Genomic DNA, 23362 nt, shown 5'->3' on the forward strand with positions numbered 1-23362 from the left:
ATCCCCCTCGCAGGGCACCAGGGAATCCGGCGCACCCGGCAGAGGTTGCTACAGAACTTTTACTGGCCTGGGGTCTTTACCACTGTCCGGCAGTATTGCCGATCCTGTGACCCCGTCAGAGGGTGGGGAAGGCCTGGGACAAGGGGAAAGCGGGTTTGAGACCTTTGCCCATCATAGAGGAGCCTTTCCAGAAGGTGGCCATGGACATAGTGGGACCTCTCAGCAAGACGACCCGGTCGGGAAAGAAATACATTCTGGGGGTGGTAGATTTTGCCACCCGCTACCCCGAGGCAGTACCCTTAGCTTCCATTGAAGCAGACACCGTGTTGGATGCGCTCCTGACCATTTTCAGCTGAGTGGGGTTCCCCAAGGAAGTCTTGACAGACCAAGGATCCAACTTCATGTCGGTCCTTCTCTGGTGCTTGTAGGAGAAATGTGGGGTCCGGCACAACCGGGCCTCAGCTTATCACCCCCAGTCCAATGGGCTGGTGGAGAGGTTCAATGGGATGCTAAAGATGATGCTGAAAACCTTTATGAACCAGCACCCGCAGGATTGGGACAAGTACTTATCTCACCTGCTGTTCGCATACAGGGAGGTACCCCAGGAGTCTACTGGATTTTCGCCTTTCGAACTGTTATATGGAAGGAGGGTAAGGGGCCCCCGGACCTGATGAGAGACGAGTGGGAGGGGAAGGCCACTCCCAATGGAGACTCAGTGGTGGAGTATGTCCTGATCTTCCGAGAGAGACTGGCTGAACTCATGGGCCTGGCCAGGGAGAATCTGGCCAGAGCCCAGAAGAAGCAGAAGGTCTGGTATGACCGCACGGCGCGGGCCCATGCCTACTCCACTGGGGATCCGGTGATGGTTCTCATCCCCGTGAGAAAGAACAAACTACAGGCCGCCTGGGAGCGCCCTTTCAAGGTTGTCAAGCAGCTCAATGAGGTAAACTGTGTGGTGGAGCTGTCTAACTGGGCGCACCACTGCCGGGTGTACCATATGAATATGATGAAGCCATATTATGCCAGGGGGAATGTGGTGTTGGCCGTGTGTGGACAGTGGGAGGAGCAGGGAGATGACCCTTTAGTAGAGCTATTCCCTGGGACGAGAGCTGGTTCCCCCCTGGAAACAATTCCCCTCTCGGATCAGCTAACCCATGCCCAGCAAGCTGAGATCAGGGGGTGCTGCATCCGTACCGACAGCTGTTTTCCAACCAGCCTGGACGCACTAATCTGACTGTCCACCGGGTGCAGACAGGGTCGCACCCGCCGATAAGATGCTCCCCCTTCCGAGTCACCGGGAAAACTGCTCAGCAACTGGAAAGAGAGGTCAGGGACATGCTGGCTTTAGGGGTGATCCAGCCATCTGCCAGCCCTTGGGCCTCGCCGGTGGTGCTGGTCCCCAAAAAGGACGGGTTGATCCGGTTCTGTGTGGACTATTGGAAGCTTCATGCCATCACTGTATCTGATGCCTACCCCATGCCCAGGCCTGACGAGCTCCTAGACAAACTGGGAGGAGCTCTGTACCTTACCACCATGGATCTTACAAAGGGCTACTGGCAAGTGCCGCTGGATGCAGATGCCTGGCTGAAATCGGCCTTTATCACCCCTCTGGGGTTCTATGAGTTCCTGACCCTGCCTTTCGGCCTCAAGGGAGTGCCAGCCACCTTCCAGCGCCTGGTGGACCAGCTACTGAAGGGGATGGAGAGTTTTGCCGTGGCGTATATTGATGACATCTGTGTCTTTAGCCAGACCTGGGAGGACCACGTGTCCCAGGTTAGACAAGTGCTAGACTGACTCCAGGGGGCTGGGCTGACTGTAAAAGCGGAGAAGTGCAAGGTGGGGATGGCGGAAGTATCTTACCTGGGCCATCGGGTGGGGAGCGGCCGCCTAAAGCCGGAACCAGCAAAGGTGGAGGTGATCAGAGCCTGGCCTGCTCCCCAAACCAAAAAGCAGGTCCAAGCCTTTATTGGGATGGCAGGATACTACCGAAGATTTGTGCCCCACTTTAGCGCCATAGCCGCCCCCATCACTGAGCTATGCAAGAAGGGGAAGCCAGACAAGGTGGTCTGGACCGAGCAGTGCCAGGAGGCTTTCCGGGCGCTGAAGGAGGCTCTGGTCAGTGGCACAGTTCTGGCAAACCCAGACTTTGACAAGCCCTTTGTGGTGTTCACCGACGCCTCAGACACGGGACTGGGGGCGGTGTTAATGCAGGAGGATGAAAAGGGGGAGAGACACCCCATCGTGTACCTGAGCAAGAAGTTGCTTCCCCGGGAGCAACACTACGCGGCCATCGAGAAGGAGTGCCTGGCCATGGTGTGGGCCCTCAAGAAACTAGAGCCCTATCTCTTCGGGCGACACTTCACCGTCTACACCGACCACTCTCCCCTGACCTGGCTGCACCAGATGAAAGGAGCCAATGCCAAACTCCTGAGGTGGAGCCTGCTCCTGCAGGATTACGACATGGACGTGGTCCATGTGAAGGGAAGGGCCAACATGAGAGCGGATGCGCTGTCCCGGAGAGGGGGCCCCGAACTTCCCCAGGTCACTGGTCAGAGTGACCCCGCTCCGTTCAGTCTTGAAGGGGGGAGAGATGTGAGGCAGCAGCGAGGGGGGAGCGTTGACCTGGGAATGTGGCAGGGGAGTTTCACTGGGGATGGGAGACCTGAGAGCCTGTCACCTGAGCCAGGAGGGGGAGGGGGAGGTAACACCTCTGCCCGGGAAACTGGACAAAGGCTGCAGGAGAGAGCCTGCTGGGGGGGGTTTGGTTTCAGTTTGGTGCTCGGTGGTGGAACGCAGGGAACCCCAGGGCTGGGGTCTGAGCTCCCTGCCTGCCCCCCAGAAGGACTTGACTGAGGGGTCCTGGTTGTACCCACAAGCTCTGTTTTGGACTGTGTTCCTATTGTCCAATAAATCTTCCGCTTTACTGGCTGGCTGAGAGTCACGGTGAATCCCAGGAAGAGGGGTGCAGGCCCCAGACTCCCCCACACTCCGTGACAGGCTCAACCCGATGCCTGCTGACGGGTGCCCTGGAGACCCGCTGGGGATGGAGTCTGTCCGCTGTGGGCCCTGGCAGCCATTCGCTCGATGGCACCTCAGAATACCGCTGCGGTGTGACTCCGAGCACGTGGCCCTGATTTACTGGGGTGCCCCTCTGACTCAGGCAGCAAGGCACCTGGCAGAGACGTGGGTGAGTCATCAGTGGGGACTGAGGGGGGCTGCTTGTGCCTCCGCTCTGTAGAGCCGGCAGGGTCCAGTCCTGTCCCTGGGGCGGCTCTGAGGCCTGATTGCCCTCCCCCTGCCATGAGTCTTGCGGCAGTGAAAAGAACAAGGAGTCCTTGTGGCACCTTAGAGACTAACACATTTATTTGGGCATAAACTTTCGTGGGCTACAGCTCACTTCATTAGATGCAAGGAGTGGAAAATGCAGGAGCAGGTATAAATACACGAAAGGATGGGGGTTGTCTTACCACTCTCCCCACCCCCCAGCCCCTGGGACAGTGCAGACCCACGGCACTGGCCTGGAGCAGCACGGCTGGCAGTGGGGGACCCAGGGCAGGGGTGAACCCTCCCAGCCCATGGAGCTGGAGTCTCCCGGGTCACAGCTAACTCTCCTCTTCCTGGCAGGTGGCATAGTCCAGCCAGGTTTCTACCCAGGAGGCGTCTACCCAGGCGGCATCTACCCAGGGGCTGGGCTGGGAGCCTATAAAGCTGTTGCCAAAGCTGGTGAGTGCACATGGCTTTCTGCTGCAGGGGCTGATCCCGGGTGCCTGCATGCCCCTGCCTCTCCCTGGTGCCCGCTGCCACTGCCAAACACCAGTTGCACTCATCTGCAAGCTGGCTTAGGACAGGCACTGGGACCGGCATTGCCAGACACCCTGGCACCTGGCACCGCAGCCAGACCAGGAGCTCAGGCCTCCCAGGGGGAAAGGCTGGTGCAACAGCACTTCATGATCTGGCAGTGCTGGGATGCCCTGGGCTTGAAGAGGTATCCCCTGCTGCCTCCCTTGCCTTACCCTCTTGCCTGGCTCTCTTGCCATGAGCCCTGGGGTTCCTGCCTTCTCTGGGACAGGTCCTGGTCTCCAGCCAGGTGTGAAGCGTCATATGAGAGGCTCTGGTCTCTTGGGCTAGAGCTGGCCTAGGGGGTGGGGTAGGGAGCTGGGGGTGAAGGGGCAGGAGTGGGCATGCACTAAGGGCCTGGAGACTGTGCCCGTGGGCCACATGCTGAGCCGAGTGCACTGGCTGGAGTTAGAGGTCGCTGCATAGGGAGCGCAGAGCTGGGTGTGCAGCACCTGGCACGTGACAGGTTGGGACCCCGCTGCCCAGGCTTGGGGAGGCCTCTCCCTATCCGATGCAACAGAGGTTGTCACTCCTGTGGCCTGTGGGACAGTGTGGGGAACCCCACATTGGATGGCAGCCATCGGCGGAAGGGCAGCGTGGGGAAGCCCAGAGAAGAGTGCCCACTGAGGCTGAACTTCCCTCGCACCCCTGGAGCATATGGTCCATCGAGGCTGGGCATGGGGCCCATGGCTGAGCCTGAAATACCTGGGGCTCTGGTCTCCTGCTCGGAGCCCGCTGTGCACTGTGGCTGAGCGCTTCCTTTTCGTAACCAGGTGCTGGTGTGGGCGGAGTCGGCGGTGTGGGTGGACCTGGTGGTGTTGGGGTCTCCACAGGTAAAGTGTGTCGCAGTCCAGAGCTTGCCCACCCCTGGGTGCAACTCTGACTGCCCCGTGCCCTGCCCTGAGAGGAGCAGGGTCCTGCCGTGCTGTCTGCTGGTCCAGCGTTCATGGCCTCTGGCTCTCCTGCAGGTGCTGTAGTGCCCCAGACTGGGGTTCAGCCAGGTGTAGGCGCTGGAGGGAAACCTGCCAAGGTACCAGGTAGGTGACGGAGAAGGCTGGGAAGGGTGGGACTGTGCAGCTGGACAGAAAGTCACTGCTCTTCCTTTCTTGGCCGGCAGGTGTTGGCATTCCAGGGGTGTACCCAGGAGGCGTGCTCCCAGGAACAGGTGAGCAGTAGTCGGGCCCTGGTACTGGGCTCTACTGATGAAGCCTGTGGCCAAGGGACCCACCAGTGGCAGTGTCCCATATGCCCAGTCCATCAGGACACCGCCCAGCCAGCCTGACTGCCACCAGCTCGCTCTGGGAAGGGCCTCACCCTGTCCAGACCAAATCTAGACCAGAAACTGAGCACTTTGCACATGGGTGCAAGCCCTGGAATGGGGCTGAGAGGGGCTCTTTGGGTGAGGGGCACGGAGTGGAGAGGGGCTGTTTGGGTTTGGGGCATGAGGTGGGGAGGGGAGGGGACGGGCTGTTTGGGTGTGGGGTGGGGAGGGGCTGTTTGGATTTAGGGGGCGGGGTGAAGAGGGTCTGTTTGGGTTTGGGGCACAGGGTGGGGAGGGGCTGTTTGGGTGTGGGGTGGGGAGGGCCTGTTTGGGTTTGGGGAGTGGGGTGGCGAGGGGTTGTTTGGGTTTGGGGTGGGGAGGGGAGGGGCTGTTTGGATTTAGGGGGCGGGGTGGGGAGGGGCTGTTTGGGTTTGGGGCGTGTGGTACGGACAGGCTGTTTGGGTGTGGGGCGTGGGGTGGGGAGGGGCTGTTTGGGTGTGGGGTGGGGAGGGGCTGTTTGGATTTGGGGAGTGGGGTGGTGAGGGGTTGTTTGGGTTTGGGGTGGGGAGGGGAGGGGCTGTTTGGATTTAGGGGGCGGGGTGGGGAGGGGCTGTTTGGGTTTGGGGCGTGGGGTGGGGAGGGGCTGTTTGGGTGTGGGGTGGGGAGGGGCTGTTTGGGTTTGGGGCGTGGGGTGGGGAGGGGCTGTTTGGGTGTGGGGTGGGGAGGGGCTGTTTGGATTGAGGGGGTGTGGGGTGTTTGGGCTGTTTGGGTGTGGGGTGGGGAGGGGCTGTTTGGATTTAGGGGGCGGGGTGGGGAGGGGCTGTTTGGGTTTGGGGCGTGGGGTGGGGAGGGGCTGTTTGGGTGTGGGGTGGGGAGGGGCTGTTTGGATTGAGGGGGCGTGGGGTGGGAAGGGGCTGTTTGGATTGAGGGGGCGGGGTGGGGAGGGGCTGTTTGGGTGTGGGGTGGGGAGGGGCTGTTTGGATTGAGGGGGCGTGGGGTGTTTGGGCTGTTTGGGTGTGGGGTGGGGAGGGGCTGTTTGCGCGTGGGGTGGGGAGGGGCTGTTTGGATTGAGGGGGCGTGGGGTGGGAAGGGGCTGTTTGGATTGAGGGGGCGGGGTGGGGAGGGGCTGTTTGGATTGAGGGGGCGTGGGGTGTTTGGGCTGTTTGGGTGTGGGGTGGGGAGGGGCTGTTTGCGCGTGGGGTGGGGAGGGGCTGTTTGGATTGAGGGGGCGTGGGGTGGGGAGGGGAGGAGCTATTTGAGTGGAGGTGGCCCAGGCTCCCCCAGGCGGCTGCTGCGGAAACCAAGCAGCGGTGGGGTTGAGCAAAGCACTGGTGTGGGGCAGCTGCTGGCAGCAAAGCCCAGGAAATGTCAGGGTGGGGGGTAGAGTTGACAGCATGGCAATGCCCGTCTCTCGTTCAGTGGGCTCCCATCCCCAGGGATACCCGGTGCACTTCCCCCCGTCCCTGAGCTGGGGGCTTGGGGGTGGGGTGGGAATGATCAGGACCCTGGAAACTTCCACCTCTGTCTGGGGCTGTGAACCCCTGAGCGCTCAGTGTCCACTGTGAAGGGGGTGCCGGAGAGACACAGGGGGAGAGATGGCAACTGGCGTGGCCACAGGCCTAGCCAAGAGGGGTGTGGAGTTCCTGGGGACAGGGGTCCGGCCCTGGTAATCACAGTAACCACGGAGCCCCGGCTCTAAGGGGGTGGGGGGGTGTCAGAAAGTACAGCCCTCCCATGGCCTGCACAAGCCTGCAGGTGTGGGAGCAGGGGCCTGCTGGGCCATTTCCACTGTGGGGTGTGCTCTGGGCTCCTACTCCACATTCACAGGGCAGGAGCCCCGGGGCCTGTCCACCTGTCGGGAGAGCCCTGTGCCGGTGCTGCTCATGAGAGAGACATTGGCCACAGAGCTGGCCCCTCACCAGCCCTCAGAAGGCTGCAAGCTGCCCCCACAGCCACTGAGCCACCTCTAGGCATGGCTGCTTGGGCTGTTCAGTGCGGTGCCTACCCATGCACCAGGCGCCTGACGCCCTCCCCTCCCCAGGACCACGGGAGACCCTGAACAGTCTCTCGTACTGCCACCCGGGGTTAGATTTCAACAGGCACCCTAGAGGAGAAAAGCCCCACCTCCCATCCCCGATTCCCTGGAGCCAGCTAGTCCCCCACCCGGGGGCCGGATGGGAGCTGGTGCCCCCTAAAGGGGAAAGGTGCAGAGTCCTATTCCCCACCCCCTGAGTCTCCCTCACCTGGATTGGATCAGAACAAGAGCCTTTGAAGGGCCCCATCTCCCAAGCCCCTCCCTGTCCATTCGTTGTAGATGTGGCCTTGATACGCTCTCTGCTCTAGAATGGCCCGGCTTGGTGTGGCTTGTGAGAAGGCAAGTCCCAGTGGATAGAGGCATATCATGCATCCCAGACACTGACTGCAGCCTGGGCATGCAGAGGGGACACGCCTCTCTCCCTCTGCCCCAGTGCTCGTGGGATGGCAGGAATCGGTCCATCCATCCCAGGAGCACTGGGGCAGGGAGAAAGATGAGGAAATGAGAGGGTGGGGGAGCGACTCCTCCAGCAAACTCCTCCAGACTGCCCGCCTTAACCGGACCTTCCAGGTGACATGCAGGGAACACCCAGGGAGCAACTCCCAGAGACATCTCTGCAGAGTCCAGCTCCTATCACTGGCCACGCACAGAAATGACCAAGGCAGCTGCCTCCAAAGAGGCTCAGCTGAGGTTGTCCATCTCCCTTCAGTACACAGCACTGAGATGGATTACAGAGAAACTAAGCATCAGTCTATTAATAAGGAACAGAGATTTAAGTGATACCGAGCAAGAGAAAAAGGGACAGATCTGGTTACAAACAAAACAAAAATAACCTGCTTTCTGGTGAGCAAAACTTCACTCCAGCAAGCTACAGTCTTTGCCTGAGCAGCTTTCCCACTTACCGCCGGCTACCAGCATCTCTGGCCCCTCAGGCAGGAGGACCCACCATGCACAGAATTTTGTCCCCTAAGTGATGGATAACCAAGTCCCCTTTCTTCCCTTTTATAGTCCAGCAAACCTCGGCAATGTGTTCTTGGGAAGTGTCTCCCCAGATGAAGCTTTCCTTTCCTGGTGCTTGTGCTCCAGGAAGCTGATGCCCCTGCTGTCTAAACAGAGAATAGTACCGTATTTCTCGCACACCTCCATAACCTTATGCGCTAACCATACGGGCATCATGTAACATCCATGACCAGTGTCACCAGTCCACATCATACCTTGCAAGATACTTTTTGGATAAATATTATAACAGTGTGTTCTGTGTAGTGAGTTTGCTGGGCCCAGTAACAACTGTAGCTACAGACAGTGACCCCTTTGGGCACTGAGGATCACGTGGATCAGGAGGAGACAGAAGGATGGGAATGGGGAGGGGGAGCAAGACTGCAAGAGACAGGAAGTAACAGGATCTGAGCCAGGGAACAGAACAGCCCAGCAGCAGCCGCTCAGCAGGAGTTGGGACAGAGCAGGGATCGGGGCACAGACAGGTGCCTGGCTCTCAGTCCCACGATCTGCGTTGGGACAGGGATCGGTGCGCAGGGGGGCTGGTGGGGCTGTCACTGGGGGTGTCCCTGCCCTGCATTCAGTTGGCTCCCTCTGCACTGTGTTGTAGGGGTCCGTTACCCTGGCATAGGTGTCCTGCCTGGTGTGCCCACTGGGACTGGAGTCAAGGCGAAAGCCCCAGGTATGTTGCCCTTCCCCAGGGAGTATCAGGTACCAGTGGGGCGGGAGCTGCCATGTCTCCTGTGTGGGCTGGAGTGGGCGGCGAGGTCTGGGCAGAGATGACAGGAGGCTGCATCCTTCTGTGAGGATGTGACGCAGCAGGGAGAGGGAAGTGTTGACCTGGGAATGTGCCCTGGGGATGGGAGATCCGAGAGCCTGTCACCTGAGCCAGGAGGGGGAGGGGGAGATAACACCTCTGCCTAGGAATGTGAACAGAGGCCGCAGGAGGGAGCCTGCTGGGGGGGGGGTTAGTTTTCAGTTTGGGGCTGGGTGGAGGAACACAGGGAACCCCAGGGCTGGGGTCTAAGCTCCCTGCCCCCCGGAAGGACTTGACTGAGGGGTCCTGGTTGTACCCACAAGCTCCGTTTTGGACTGTGTTCCTGTTGTCCAATAAACCTTCTGTTTTACTGGCTGGCTGAGAGTCTCAGCGAATCCCAGGAAGAGGGGTGCAGGGCCTGGACTCCCCCACACTCCGTGACACCTTCATCATGCCAAGAGTGCACGGGGTGGGAGAAGGCACATTTTCCTGGGGTTGTCACAGGGTGTAGGAGGGACTTGGGTGAGGTGGAGGCCTACATTGATTGCCTCAGGCCCACATAGACCCGCTCAGGCCTGTATGGACCCGCATGGACCCCTGTGGACCAGCTAAGACCCACATGGACCAGCTCAGGCCTGTATGGACTAGCTCAGACCTATATTGGCTGGCTGTGAGGCTCATGTATCTGTTTCTGTCTTTAACAGGAGCAGCAGGAGCCCTTGCAGGAATTCCCGGTGAGTCTCCTGGTTTCCCAGCCTGCTGCATGCTTTTGTTTGCATGGTCCATATACCCAAGTGATGTCTGTACAGCCCCAGGGTCTGCCCATGCTGCAGTCAGGGTCTCAGAGCCCCCAGCTCTGCCAGCTCTGCCCACATGTTGCTTCCTGCTCTGCTCTGTTCTTGCTCTGGGATTCTGGACACCCCACAGACACTCCCCTTGTGCCCTTCGGCTGGTGGCGGGCTCATGGAGCAGGTGCTGGCAGGAGCACTGGGCATTCGCCTGAGAGTTTCTGCTGTTGTCTTTCAGGATTTGGAGGCTTCGGGGGCCAGCAGCCTGGCGTCCCTCTGGGATACCCCATCAAAGCCCCCAAGCTCCCAGGTAAGTAGCCATCAGGCTGGACAGGAGCGGGCAAGCCTTCCCTAGCTTTGCCTTTGGGGAGAACGGGCATTGCTGCTGCTCTGCTGGGGGATTTCCTCTAGCTGAGCCCCGCCTTGCCTGCTGCAGTTAGACCTAAACTGGAGCCCCAGCTCTTCCTGCCACCCCCTGCGCACCAGCATGTGGGAGCAGGAAAGACCTGTGCCCAGGGCGAGCCGAAGAAGGACTGGACAGCACTAAACTCTCTGCCAGAGCAGGGAGGGGGCAGGCGAAGGGGGAGGCACAGAGAGGCTGGCAGTACATGTTACCAGCTCTTCCTTTCCTTTGGATCCTATAGGCTTCTTCTTTGTTATTTGTATTACTGCAGCGCTTAGCCCGGGACCCCACTGCGCTCGGTGCTGTACAGACATGTTCATATTTGGTGCAGCTCTTACCCCAGGGCTGCTGCTGGCTGACCCGTGGGTGACCGTTCCAGCATGAGGCCCTGAATCCATAGTAGGACCTAGAAAGTGGCCTGCCTGGAAGTTTGTGAGAGCTGCTGGGCTCAGGCATCACCTGTCCAGGGACCCAGCTTTAACCTCCCATGTGTGAGGACACCAGGCCGTACCCTGGTCTGTCTCCCTGTGGGAGCAGGGCTGGCTCCTTGCGCCTGCTGGGCATGGAGGGGAACAGCAGTGTAGGAGAGGGTAATATGGAGGTGAGACCCGTCTTGTTTTACCCCCACTCCACTGGAGATGAGCGGGAGAGTGCGAGCGCAGGGCTGGGGACACATCGGGTGCATGCCTTGGCCGGGCTGTCCAGAGACGCGCAGGGTGAGGGCTGGGAGCTCCTGCAGGTAGCAGCCTGGGCCCTTAGACCCTGGGAGCGCTGCAATGTCTTTCCTGGCAGGCTGAGGAAACTTGCTGTTGCCAAGGTTTATTGTGCAACATGCTGATCCAGGACTGCAGCAGATGCCGCCGTCGGACGGGAGGAAGGGGGTTAAAGCCAGGCCATGGGAGCTGCTCCCACAGGGCTGTTAGCAAGGGGTAGCTTTTAAGCCCTATCTCTGAGGATAACTGGTTTGCATGGTTACAAACTGCTGCTTTGGTAGCAGCCTCCCTGGAGAGAGGTGACCCTGGCTTCCTGAGCCCCTGGCGCTGGGCAGGGTCCCAGACAGACAGGGCAGTGCAATGTGAAACTCCTCACCAGACCAGCCAGAGTCCCCCACTGGGGCCCATCGCAGCGAGAGGCAGAAATACTTGAACGAGGCCGACTTCCTCCCGCAGAGGCAGAGTTACACTCATTAGGGCCCTTCTCTTCCTGAGCAGCCTGGGCTGCTGATTCCTGAGAAGCCAAAGAGCCACTCAGTGAGATCGCTCCCCGAGCTGTCTGGCGTCTGCCCCGCAGCACGGTTTCCGCCGCCTAGCCGCTGCTCCAGACTGTCTTTGATGGGCTGCCTGGTGCTAACGAGCAAGCCACCAATGTATGGCTGAGGCAGCGCCTGGCTCCTGCAGCACAGCCCCGCCAGTGGCCCAGAGCCCAGATGCGGCGCTGCCGCCGGCTGACCCACTTACTGGGGAGCCACCGTTAATAAATCGCAGGAGATAGCCCCCCTGGGGAGCCATGCTCTCAGCATCTCCCTGCTCCAGGCAGCACTCCCCCACCCCTCCCTTCGTGCTGCGGGGCTCCCCACCAAGCGCTGACGCCCGGGTCCCTCTGCTTCTCTGCTCAGCCCTCCACAGAAATACCCTCCTCCCGAGGCAGCTGTAGCAGCCCTTGTCAGAGTGCTGGGGTCGCTCCCCACACCCAGGCACCTGGAGCCGGGCAGGGAGACGGGCTTTTTCTCCCAGGCACTCTAGTTTGTTTAGTGCTACCCCTGCACTGTAAACTACTGCCATTTTAGCATGAGTCTCACCCTCCTGGGTGTTGTTAAAGTCTCCCATGATCTCACGGGCTCTGACCTCAGCTTCGCCAGCCTCCCCTTGCCTGTGAACCCTCCACATGGCTTATTTTTAAGCTAGTCTCCTGATTTTGTGGAGTTTGGGCCTGACTTGTTTTTGAATGCTTGCAGTTGGCCAGACTGAATCAGAACATTTTTCGGGGTGCCTAAATAGGGGTTGAGGGGCAAAAGCCCCCAGGCTTGATACAGTAAGGCGTTTTTCACAAAATGGGTCTCTGTGTGGCGGGTAGGAGTGGGGCGGGTTGGGGCTAGCTGCCCCTCCGAGCACATTTAACGCCAGATGATATTTTCTAAGTTGTTGGCTTTCTTGTGGCGAGAGGCACCATCCTGTGTCCTGGTGGTTATTCATAGACTTCATAGCTTAACCATTGTGATCATCTAGTCGGACCACGTCTAACATAGGCTGGAATATAGAATGTCCCCGTTAAAAAGGGCCACTGCCCTGAGAACGAGGATTCTGGGTCTCCACCTGCAAACTCCAGGCCTACAAATGAAGGTTTGATGCTAGCTATTACTCCCTGGTACAAAAAGTCCAGTCGAAATGAATAGGCCTCAGTCGGCTACTGCCTGTCCTAGCGTTTATGTGGTGAGGCCTTGATCACACTTCTGTGGGTTGTTTGAATAAACAGCCGCTGCTCTTGCTGTGGGTTATCAGAACAGACAGCGATCACACTTTCCAGGGGCTGTTTCCATAGGCAGCAATTTTGGTGGGTTAATTGAATAGGCCCCAGTCACTTTTTCTGTCAATATTTGAGTAGGCAGCAAACGCTCTTTCTGTCGTTATTTGAACCCTGTTCTATGAGTCATTTGACGAGGAGCTGTGACCAAGTGGGAGTTTTCTGATGAACATTATGCATGACAGGACCTACTTGACTAGGGAATGCAACTGCAGAGGGGTTCAAATGCTGCTCCCAGGGCAAAGCAGGATTCATGAGGTGTTTGGGTCACATAACTGTCTGGGGTGATATGAATGTGTTGTGGTTGAAACTGACCCCTATCAATAGAGGATCCAGAAAGACAGTGGGAACCCCAAGGACTGAACAATTGACATGTAACAATGGGAAACTCCAGCAGGCAGAACATGTGAACTCAGTAGGTGTCCTGCAGGAGGACAATGGACCATTTTTGCTGATCACAAATCTGATGTGGATACAAATTTTGTATCCGCGCAGGGCTCTAGACATAGGTCTGACCTGGGACTGACAGACAAGAGCAGAAATTAACAGAAAAGAAATCAAGATGGTTCCTAGAGCAGCACGGTCAAGGGACCCTTGGCTTTAGGGGAACCTATAGCCCATGGGCCAGATCCAGCCTGCTGCTTCATTTCATATGGCCCGCAGCAAGTCTCCGCGCCGGGGGCCGTAAACCTGGAGCCTTGGCGCTCCCCCTGCGGAGCTGGAGCAGCGAGTGCCGGCTCGCCCTGCTGCAGGGAGAAGAAAGGGTCGGCTCCAGCTCCCGGAAGCAGCTGGCATGTCCCTGCAGCCCGTAGCAGCAGGGGTGATCAGGGAAGCTCTGCACACTGCCCCCGCCCCCAGCGCCAGCTCTGCAGCTCCCATTGGCTGGGAACCGCGGCCACGAGGAGCTGTGGCCACAGCACCTGTGAGTGCGGGCAGCGCGCACCGCGCAGAGTCCCCGGACCCTCTACCTAGGGGCTGGACATGGCAGCCGCTTCTGGGAGCAGCGCGGAGCCTGGGCAGGCCAGGAGCCTGCCCTAGGCCTGCTGCGCTGCCGACCGGGAACCACCAGGAGTAAGCACCGTCCAGCTGGAGCCCGCACACCGAACTCCCTGCCCCAAGTCAGAATCCGCTCCCGCACCCTAACTCCCTCCCAGATCCCGCACTCCCCACACATACCCCCAACACCCTGCCCCAGCCATGAGCGCCCTTCCACACCCAAACTCCCTCCCGGAGCCTGCACCCTGAATCTCCTCTCACCCCAACGCCCTGTCCCAGCCCTGACGCCACTCCCACATTCCAAACACCTTGGCCCCAGCCCTTAGCCCCCTCCTGCACCCCAAACCTTCATCCCCAGCCCCACCCCAGAGCCCATACTCCCAGCCGGAGCCCTCACCCCCTCCCGCACCCCAACCCTCTGCCCCAGCCTGGAGCCCCCTCCTGCACCCTGAACCCCTGGTTTCTGTCCCCACCCCAGAGCCTAGGGGAAGGCTCGAGCCTCCCCTTCCGCCCCCCACGGGGCTGTGTGTAACCCACAACTGATTTTTTCTGTGGGTCAATGGCCCCGATAGAAAAAAGGCTTTAGCCAGTATGGAGGGGAGGGATAGCTCGGTGGTTTGAGCATTGGCCTGCTAAACCCAGGGTTGTGAGTTTAATCCTTGAGGGGGCCATTTAGGGATCTGGGGCAAAAATTGGGGATTGGTCCCCCTTTGAGTAGGGGGTGGGACTAGATGACCTCCTGAGGGCCCTTCCAACCCTGATATTCTATGACTATGCCTTAACCTTTGTTTCTTTATTGTACCCTAAGGACTTCCCGATGTTGACTAATAAACACTTCTTTGTTTCGAAAAGGCGGCCTGGTGTCCCTGCAAATACCTGCTGAGGTTCACTGATCCCTGAAGAGGGCAGAAAATCTCAGAACTGGAGTCTATCTTAGAGCTCATGGAGTGAAACAGGAGTGCTGGAGCCCAGAGGCTCAGTCTTAAAGGTGTTGAGGCCACATGGCCTACGCTGAAGGAGGAGTGGGACCCCTTCAAGTTCTGGCACACTGAAGGGGTTCCTCCCTGAGGTACAGCTCTGTGACAGTAGCACTCACCTCTTCTATGATTATTGGAATAGGCAGCAAGGGCTCTACCTTGACTAGGTATCAATTGCCCTTCCCATAGGCTTATTTGAATAGGATATGATCCCCCTTTCGATGGGTTCTTTGACTAGGACTCAATCCCCATCCGATGAAGTGAGCTGTAGCTCACGAAAGCTTATGCTCAAATAAATTGGTTAGTCTCTAAGGTGCCACAAGTCCTCCTTTTCTTTTTGCAAATCCCCTTTCTGTGGTTATTTGTCTAGGCCTCAATCCCCCTTTGTCTAGACTTCAGACAAAGCGGGGACAGCGCTATGTCGGCACGAGAGTTTCTCACGCCAACATAGCTACCGCTGCTCATTGGGGGTGCATTAATTAAGTCGACAGGAGAGCTCTCTCCCTTGGCTTAGCTCCTCTGCACTAGCTGAGCTGCTGAAAGCCCTGTCATGTAGCTGTGCCCGAAGCAGTGATCACCCTTTCTATGTGTAAGTAGCAATCACTCTATGTATTAGCCTTTTGACTAGGCAGTAATCGCCCTCCCTACCAGTTATTTGAATGGGCAGCTTTCACCCTTTCTGTGGGTTGTTTGACCAGGTGTTGATAGCTCTTTCTATTTGTTATTAGCCTAGGCCGCGATTGCCACCAGTAATCTGAATAAGCAGCATCTGCCCTTTCAATGGTTTAGTTAACGAGGCATCTGTTGCCCTTTCTATGCATTATTTCCGTAGGCAGCGATTACCCTCTCTAGGTTATTTGACTAGTCAGCAATCCTCCTGTTAAAGCTATTTGAATATTATGTGATTGCCTTTTTATAAATTATTCCCATAGTTATTTGACTAAGTGTCGAAAGCCATTTATGTGAGGTATTTGTCTAGGTAGTGATTGCTCTTCCTATGGTTATATGACTAGGCAGTGATCACGGTTTATGTCGGTTATTTGAAAGGGATCATCCTTTCTGCTGTTTATTTGACCACACTTTGATCGTCCTTTCGGTGGGTTATTTCAATAATCAGCAATCACCCTTTCTATAGGATATTTGATATGATACACACAGCCTTTCTATGGGACATTTGACTAGGTGTCAATAGCCCATTTGGTCATTTGACTTGGATGCTATCTCCCTTTCTATGTGTTATTTGATATGATACTGTGGCCCTTTCTGTGGGTTATTTGGCTGGGCATTGATACCCCTTCCTATTGGTTATTTGAATGGGCAGCGATGACTTGATTGGTGTTTTGACTAGGCACTGTTTGGCCTTTCTATCAGCTGTTTGATTCAGGAGAGAGTGCTTGTCAGCGTTCCCTCCCCACTCTGAACTCTGGGGTACAGATGTGGGGATCTGCATGAAAGACCTCCTAAACTTTCCACAAATTCCTTTCCTTGTCCTTGGACGGTATTGCTGCCACCACCAACTGATTTACACAAAAATTCAGGAAAGGGTCACTTGGAGTCCCTATTTCCCCCAAAATATCCCCTCAAGCCCCTTCACCCCCTTTCCTGGGGCGGCTTGAGAATAATATACCAACCAATTTGTTATAATGTAAGACCAAACCCTTTATCTTTAGGAAACTAAAATCAATCAGGTTCTTAAAAGAAGCGCTTTATTATAAAGAAAAAAGTAAAAGAATTACACCTACAAAATCAGGATGGAAGGTAACTTTACAGGATAATAAAAAGATTTAAAACACAGAGGACTCCCCTCTGGACTGAGCTTCACAGTTACAAAAAACAGGAATAAAACTACCTCTTAGCATAGGGAAAATTCACAAGCTAAAAACAAAAGATAACCTAATGCATTTCCTTGCCTCACTTACAATTTTTGGAATTCGTAGATGGATTATACCAGGTATATTTTCAGGAGATGTTGTCCCTGCTTGGCTTTTCTTGCTGTCCGGAGAGGGAACAAACAAAAAGAGCACAAACAAAACCTCCCCCACCCCAGATTTGAAAGTATTTTCTTTCCTTATTTGGTCCTTTTGGTCAGGTGCCAACCAGGTTATTTGAGCTTCTTAACCCCTTACAGGTAAAGATTTAGTACAGCTGCCCAGGAGGGATTTTATGCTACCCTTCTCTATATGTTTATGACATTGCTCTTTCGGAGGGTTATTTGCCTTGGCCTCGCCAGTGCTTTCTATTGGTTAATTGACTAGACAGCTATTGCCCTTTCTAGGGGTTATCTGAACAGGCAGAAATTACCTTGTCTGTGGGTTTTCTGAATCGGCAGTGATTGCCCTTTCTGCTGGTTACACCAGTAGGCAGCGATGGTCACATATATCGGGTATTTGACTGTCACCATTTCCAGCCTAGGCAGCGTTCGCCCTTTCCATTGGCTGTTTGAACAGGAAATGATTTGCTTTTTCTAGGGTGTGTCGACAGTGCAGCTGGCAGCGAGCCTCCCAGCCTGGGCAGAGAGACAGGTGCTAGCAGGGCTCAAGCTGGGCACTGAAAACAGTTGTGTGGACGTTGCAGCTCAGGCAGATTCTCAGGCTAGTCACCTGAGCTCACGCCCACCCAGGGATCGCTCTTTCTGTGGGTTATTGCACGAGGCAGACGTTGCCTTTTCATTGGTGACCAGAATAGGAAGCAAATAGCGATTTAATCTTAGAGTAGGCTGAGCTCACCCCTTCTGTGAGTTATTTGACTAAGAAGCTATCACCCTTTCTGTAGGCTGGTGGACAAGGTAGCGATCGCCCTGTGTCTCTTGGGGGAATAGCAGCCCTCTCCCTTTCCATGGGTTGTCTGACAAGGCAGTATTGAAGAGGAGCCACCAGAGAGTATTGGTTGGAACGCTAGTCATCAGGCGAGGAGCTTTGGGAGAAGTTGAGCTTCCCGGCTGGAGGCAGGTTGTCCTGCGACCTGGCTGAAGGTGACAGGAAGGGACTCTAAATTAACTCACTCCTGGGCTGACTTGTAATGATCACAGTCCGAGTTTGTGAAGTCTGCAGTGGAGCTGTGGCGGCTGGGTTTTCCTGCAGTGGCCTTTGAAGAGCACCTGCTGTATGTACCAGAGGACAGGACCCTTGGAATAAGGGAGCTGAGGTAAAATTTCCAAGTGCAAAGCTTGGTGATGGTGGCAGCTACCTGAGCGGCAGGTGTAGGACACCCCAGGCTGTAACGAATCTGTTTGCCCTGTCGGTGGGTTATTTCAATAGGCAGCAATCAACAATTTCTTGCAAATTTTTGAATTGTGAAGTTGTTCCCTGTTTATGGGGGTTTCAAACTGGGGGGAGGGAATTTAAAAATATTCACAAAATATTTCTTTGACATTTTGAATGTTTGTTTTTGCCGCTGAGTGCTCGACAATGTCTTTCCACTTTCTTCTTTCTCTTCCCTCTCCCACCTTTTTTCACTGTAATTTTCTCAACATTTCGATAAGTTACACAGTGAGAAAAGAAAAATGAAAAAAGAGAAAGGAATATGGGGGGGGGGGAATCTTAGGAAAAAATATCCCCAAGGGTATTTGTTTTTGGAAAACAGAAAGCAAACCAAAAACATCATTTTATATTGTTTCAAAATTTTCCACTGAAAAATCAAAAACTATCCCTGAAAATAAAATTTTACACCAAAGCTGTGGTTCATCTTCAGCTTCCTCCCATTTCTTGGTGAGAAACATTTTCAGACACAAAAATGCCGCCCAGCTCCAGTGTTCTGCTCTGCCCCACCCAGGCGAGGCAGGGATTCTGTCCCTGCACAGGGATGCTGCAGGCTGTTTGCGACACACCGTACAGAGGAGGTGCCCGTCCCTATTACATTCATAGGTACGAAGCGCCCCATTAAGGTTTTGTAGAACTCTCTAGGCTTCGTGTCGATACCATTTATAGGACTGTTCCCTAAGGACCGAGAAAGACAATGGGAGTTGGAGAGTTTAGGCCCCTCACTGGATCAAACGCTTACTGCTAGCAGAGAGAGGTCTAACACGATCCAATGGCTGGAAGTTGGAACTAGACAAATTCAGACTGGAGATACGGTGTAAAATGTTAACACTGAGGGGAATTACCCATTGGAACAACTTACCAGGGGCCGGGGTGGATTCTCCATCACTGGCCAGTTTTAAATCAAGACTGGCCGGTTTTCTAAAAGCTCTGCTCTAGTGCAACCAGGAATTAATTCAGGGCAGGTCTCTGGCCTGTGCTATGCAGGGGTCAGACTAGATCAGTGGTTTTCAAACTGCGGGTCACGACTCAGAACTGGGTCGTGGAATGCCAGGCACTGGGTCGCGGCGGCTCTGGTCAGCACGGCCAACCGGGCCATTAAAAGTCCCGTCGGGGGTGCTGCCCGGCTAAGGCAGGCTAGTCCCTACCTGGTCTGACACCGCGCTGCGCCCCGGAAGCGGCCAGCAGCAGATCTGGCTCCTAGGCAGGGGGGCCATGGGCTCTGCACACTGCCCCCACCTTGAGCACCTGCTCTGCATTCCCATTGGCCAGTTCCCGGCCAGAAGGAGCTGGGGAGGGGGGACGTGCCTGCCGGTGAGAGTCGCGCGGAGCCACTTGCGTGCTTCCGCCTAGGAGCCAGACCTGCTGCTGCCCGCTTCCAGGCGCAGCGCGGTCCGCGGTGCCAGGACTGGCAGGATGCCTGCCTTAGCACCCCCATGACACTGCTGATCGGGAGCCACCCCAGGTAAGCCTGCGCCCCAACCCAGCGCCCCAATCCCCTGCCCCAGACCTGAGCCCCCCGCAAACCCAGAGCCCCCTCCTGCACCCCAAACCCCTCATCCCCGGCCCCATCCCAGAGCCTGCACCCCCAGCCCAGAGCCCTGACCCCCTCCCGCACCCCAACCCCCCTGCCCTGAGCCCCCTCCTACACCCTGAACCCCTCATTCCCGGCCCCACCCCACAACCCTCACCCCTGCACCCCAACCCTCTGCCCCAGCCCTGAGCCCCTCCCACACCCCAAACCCCTCATCCCCAGCTCGGTGAGTCGCGGGCATCAAGAATTTTCTTCAACTGGGTCGCCAGAAAAAAAGTTTGAAAACCACTGGCCTAGATGATCACAGTTCTCCCTCTGGCCTTCACATCTCTGAACCTGTGGGTGAACCCCTGGCCTCACTGGAGTCAGTGGCCAGTGGCCATCTTGGAAGGAGAAGGCTCCCTGCAGCCTGGCACAATAGTTGACTTTTGCCCTGCACGGTTGAGAAAATCCCCTTCCTTTGCAGGCTGCGGTCAGTGGTGACCGGCCCGGAGTTACATTTCGAGTTACATACGTGCTCTCTGTGAGCAACAGCTCTGGTCTGGTAGGGCACTGACCAAGGCCATGTGGTCTGAGGCTCATAGACTCATGCTCCTCGGGCCGCTGGCTGAGTTTGGTGAGCACAGTACTCCACCAATGTCCCCACTTGCAGCCCGTGGGGCTAACGGACTGGAATCTCACAGCCGTGGCACAAGCATAGCCTGGTGAGCCTTCTCCCAGAGAGGCCAGGCTGTTCACCGCCCAAACTGTGTATAACTCCTGGCTGTGTCAGCTCCCAGCACACAGATGACGAGTAATGCAGCCATTGATGCCTTTTGCTTCCGTTTAGAGTGCTGAGGAAACAAAATCCCGCTGTCGCCACTGCCTAGCCAATTATCAGAAAGCTCTCATGGCCAACAGGTGCAGGCCTGAGCTTGGGAGAGCTGGTTCTAGTCCAGGCTGAGTCTGTGGTCTCTGAGCAGGCTGTGCTGTACCTTAATTTCCCTGTCTGTGGAGCACGCAGGCAGGCAGAGATCAGCGCACTAACATGGCCTCACAGCCCAGCCTGCTTATCTTATCACCAGTAAGAGCCCGGCAGGCATGTCTAGGTGCCGATGGTACCGTGGGGCATGTGGAGACAACTAGCCCTAGGGACTGGTGGGTTGCTAGAATCCTGTAAAATGGAGTCTCCCCAGCACAGAGCTCACAGCAGCATCTGGCCAGAGAGCTCTGTTTTCTGTCAGGGCCGTGTTGATGTGGGAATGCCTGGAATGGGCTCAGGGAAATCTGGTCTCCACATGTTGGCTTGCAGGAGGAGCGAGAGCACTCTCCACCCACAGAGACATGAGCAACAAAGCTCTGACTCCCTTTGATCCCTGCACCCCAGCCCCCTCTGGCTGGAGAGGGCTCTGGTGCCAGGGGAGAAGCCCCCCCCCCCCCCCCCGAGTGCTCTGGTGGCGCTCAGGCCCACAGTTTCTAACATGAGCTCAGATCAAGTTGTCTCAGGCTGGGCACCAAAAATGGAGATTCCTGAAACCAGCAGCCTCTCTTCAGCCTTTGGGCCTAAATCTTCCTTCTTCTCGATCTGCTCCTGCCAGAGCCCTAAGGGGCTGGTCCCCGCCCCAGATACTGGGCTCCCCAGGCCCTGCCTGGCTCACTCTAGAGATGGAGCAGGCTGCCCTGCTCCCTGCAGCCAGGCTGCTGGAGTTCCGTACTGACGTGTGGTTTGTCCAGCCCTGGCTCATACGTCCCATGCGATGGGGCTCCCAGCCCGTCTCTAGGAGACTGTGCCACTGCAACATGTTGCCCCTGCTCCCCAGTGGCAAAGTTCCTCTCCACACGCTGCCCCAGCCCCTTGCTGACCTCAGCAGGAACTCCCAAAGACTGACTCCACCAAAGCCTCATTTGGCTGTGGCCAGCACGGAGCCAGGTGGGAGCAGCTCTCACGGCAGAGCCTTCCGGGGGCTCCTTGCTGAGCCTGCGCTGGGGGACACGCTCGGAAACATGCTCCACTGGGAGGTGGGCTGTGGGTCGTGCCGCCCTCGGCCTGGGGCAGAAGCTCCCCCGAGTGTCGGAGAAGTGGCACCCTAACCAGCTGGGAGGGTGCTGCTGCCACTCTCAGGAGTGTGGGGCCGGGGGTCTCACTGCCTGGCGCTACCCTGGCCCCGTGGCTGGCAGGAAGTGGAGTCTGCAGGCGCTTGCTGCAGGAAGAGGTGGCTCTGAGACAGTCTCCCTAGGAGTTAAGCTTGGACAGCTCATGTTCCACAGAGTGCTAGCAAAAGGGGCACTTCTGAACTGGAGCAGAGCTGGGCTTCGAATGGCGTGGCTGGTGTGCCGGTCTTGCTTGGCAGTGCAGGGACACGATGCCCCGGGCCTGCAGGGCAGATGGGATGGAGCTCACACGCACAGGCTGCTGCACTCACCCCCCGTCCCCATGTGTTTTTTCTCGCTAGGTGGCTATGGGCTGCCCTACAGCACTGGAAAGCTGCCTTACGGTGAGTGCTCTTTCATTCTCTGCCCTCCCAGGATAAGCCCTGCCCTTCCCCCAGCTGAGGGAAAGCTCTGCCTTTGGAGTGCCAGCTGCCTGCTCACACGACCTGGCCTCCCACCTTGGGAGGGTCTCAGGACGCACAGTGCCAGACACGCCGAGCCGAGAGCACTGGGGCTGCTCACTGTCATGCTGACAAGCTCCTAGCCTGGAGATGGGGGTGCTGAGCACTGCTCCCCCAGCACAAGGCAGCTTTTACCTCTCGGGCACCCCCTTCCCATCCTCTTGTTCAAAGGGGTGTCTCTGTGATCCCTGGCTGCCCAAGTGAGCCCTGGGGCTGTGGGCAGCTGGGACCAGGGCAGCGCTGGTGGCCTGGCATTGGAGAGGGTGAAGGTGGCTCAGAGCTGCCTTTGCTCTGCCCTGCTGTGGTCCTGCAATGAGTACAGCTCAGCCAGGCCAGGGACTCTGGGCCCAGAAGCTGTCACTGCCAGTGCCCGCTTCGCTGGAGTTGACTGTGCAGGGCTGTGGCCCCAGGGCTGCCAGGCAGAGAGGGGACGGTGCTGTGACTCATATACACTCGAAGCCCCGGCAAGGTCAGCAGCCAGACCAGGGGCTCCACGAGGAGAGCAGGGTTTGTTTATTGCTGTACTTTGTTACCTGAGACCTGAGTGCAAGTCTCCCCTCCTGGAGGCCCATGCACCCTCCTGCTCCCCGTGCGGAGCAGCGGCCTCCCTGGGCCAACTTGCAGGGGAGGAAGAATGCTGACAACTGTGCACATCTCCCAGTTGGAGGCTGGCCCAAACTGGAGCCGTCTCCCTGGATTCCTGGCATCCCGGCAGCGCAGGGCTGTAAGCCAGATGTCCTGAGGCCCCAGCCTGGCTCCCTCCGGCGGCTCGGTAAGCTGAGCACTGGCCGTCCCCGAGGACATGCCTCACGCCTCAGCCAGCCTCACTCCGAGACGTTTGGAAATCTGGCTCCCACCTAGCAGGACTCTGCCACATCCCCAGGCTGCCTTGGCATGCCCTGCCCTTTGGGCTGCCCTGCTCCCATCACAGCTACCTGCCTTGATGCGACGGTCTAACAGAGTCCTCTGCTCTTTGTGGTTGCAGGGTACGGACCAGGTGGGCTAGGTGCTGGTGCTGCGGGAAAGGCAGGATACCCAACAGGGACAGGTGCGCTGCTTGGCCTCTTCCCAGGGAGCAGCTCTCTGAGCTGAGGGGGCAGCTACCTAGAGCCTCCCACGCTCTTTGGCACAGGAATGGGGCCTTGAGTCAGGCCCTGCGACTGACCAGCCAGCCTTCCTCCCAGTCTGCTCAGGCTGCAGGCCGCTCTGTGGGGACAGGCATGGGGCTGGCTCTGGGGGAGGGGGTAGAGGGACTGGCTTTGGGGGAGGGGGAGAAGGGGCATGGGGCTGGCTCTGGGGAAGTGGGGGGCTAACTCAAGGGAGGGGGAGTGGCTGGGGCAGGGGAGAAGAGTTGACTCTCGGGGGAGGGAGCATGGGGCTGGCTCCAGGGGAGGGCGAGGTGCGTGGCAG

At 57.3% G+C, this 23362-nt stretch overlaps 1 protein-coding gene across 2 annotated transcripts in view; it reads left to right on the top strand.

Annotated features, from left to right (window-relative positions):
- ELN (elastin) overlaps window positions 1-23362 on the top strand; it is a 109307-nt gene that overhangs the window by 20568 nt on the left and 65377 nt on the right. For both annotated transcript variants that reach the window (XM_074974725.1, XM_074974726.1), the window contains exons 5-12: window positions 3625-3723; window positions 4806-4874; window positions 4955-5002; window positions 8740-8811; window positions 9591-9620; window positions 9913-9984; window positions 21794-21835; window positions 22938-23000. In XM_074974725.1, coding sequence (XP_074830826.1) covers window positions 3625-3723; window positions 4806-4874; window positions 4955-5002; window positions 8740-8811; window positions 9591-9620; window positions 9913-9984; window positions 21794-21835; window positions 22938-23000 — 495 coding nt within the window. The remainder of the gene's footprint in view (window positions 1-3624; window positions 3724-4805; window positions 4875-4954; window positions 5003-8739; window positions 8812-9590; window positions 9621-9912; window positions 9985-21793; window positions 21836-22937; window positions 23001-23362) is intronic.

Source organism: Natator depressus, chromosome 17, assembly GCF_965152275.1.
Source record: "Natator depressus isolate rNatDep1 chromosome 17, rNatDep2.hap1, whole genome shotgun sequence".
NCBI classification, from domain to species: Eukaryota; Metazoa; Chordata; order Testudines; family Cheloniidae; genus Natator; species Natator depressus.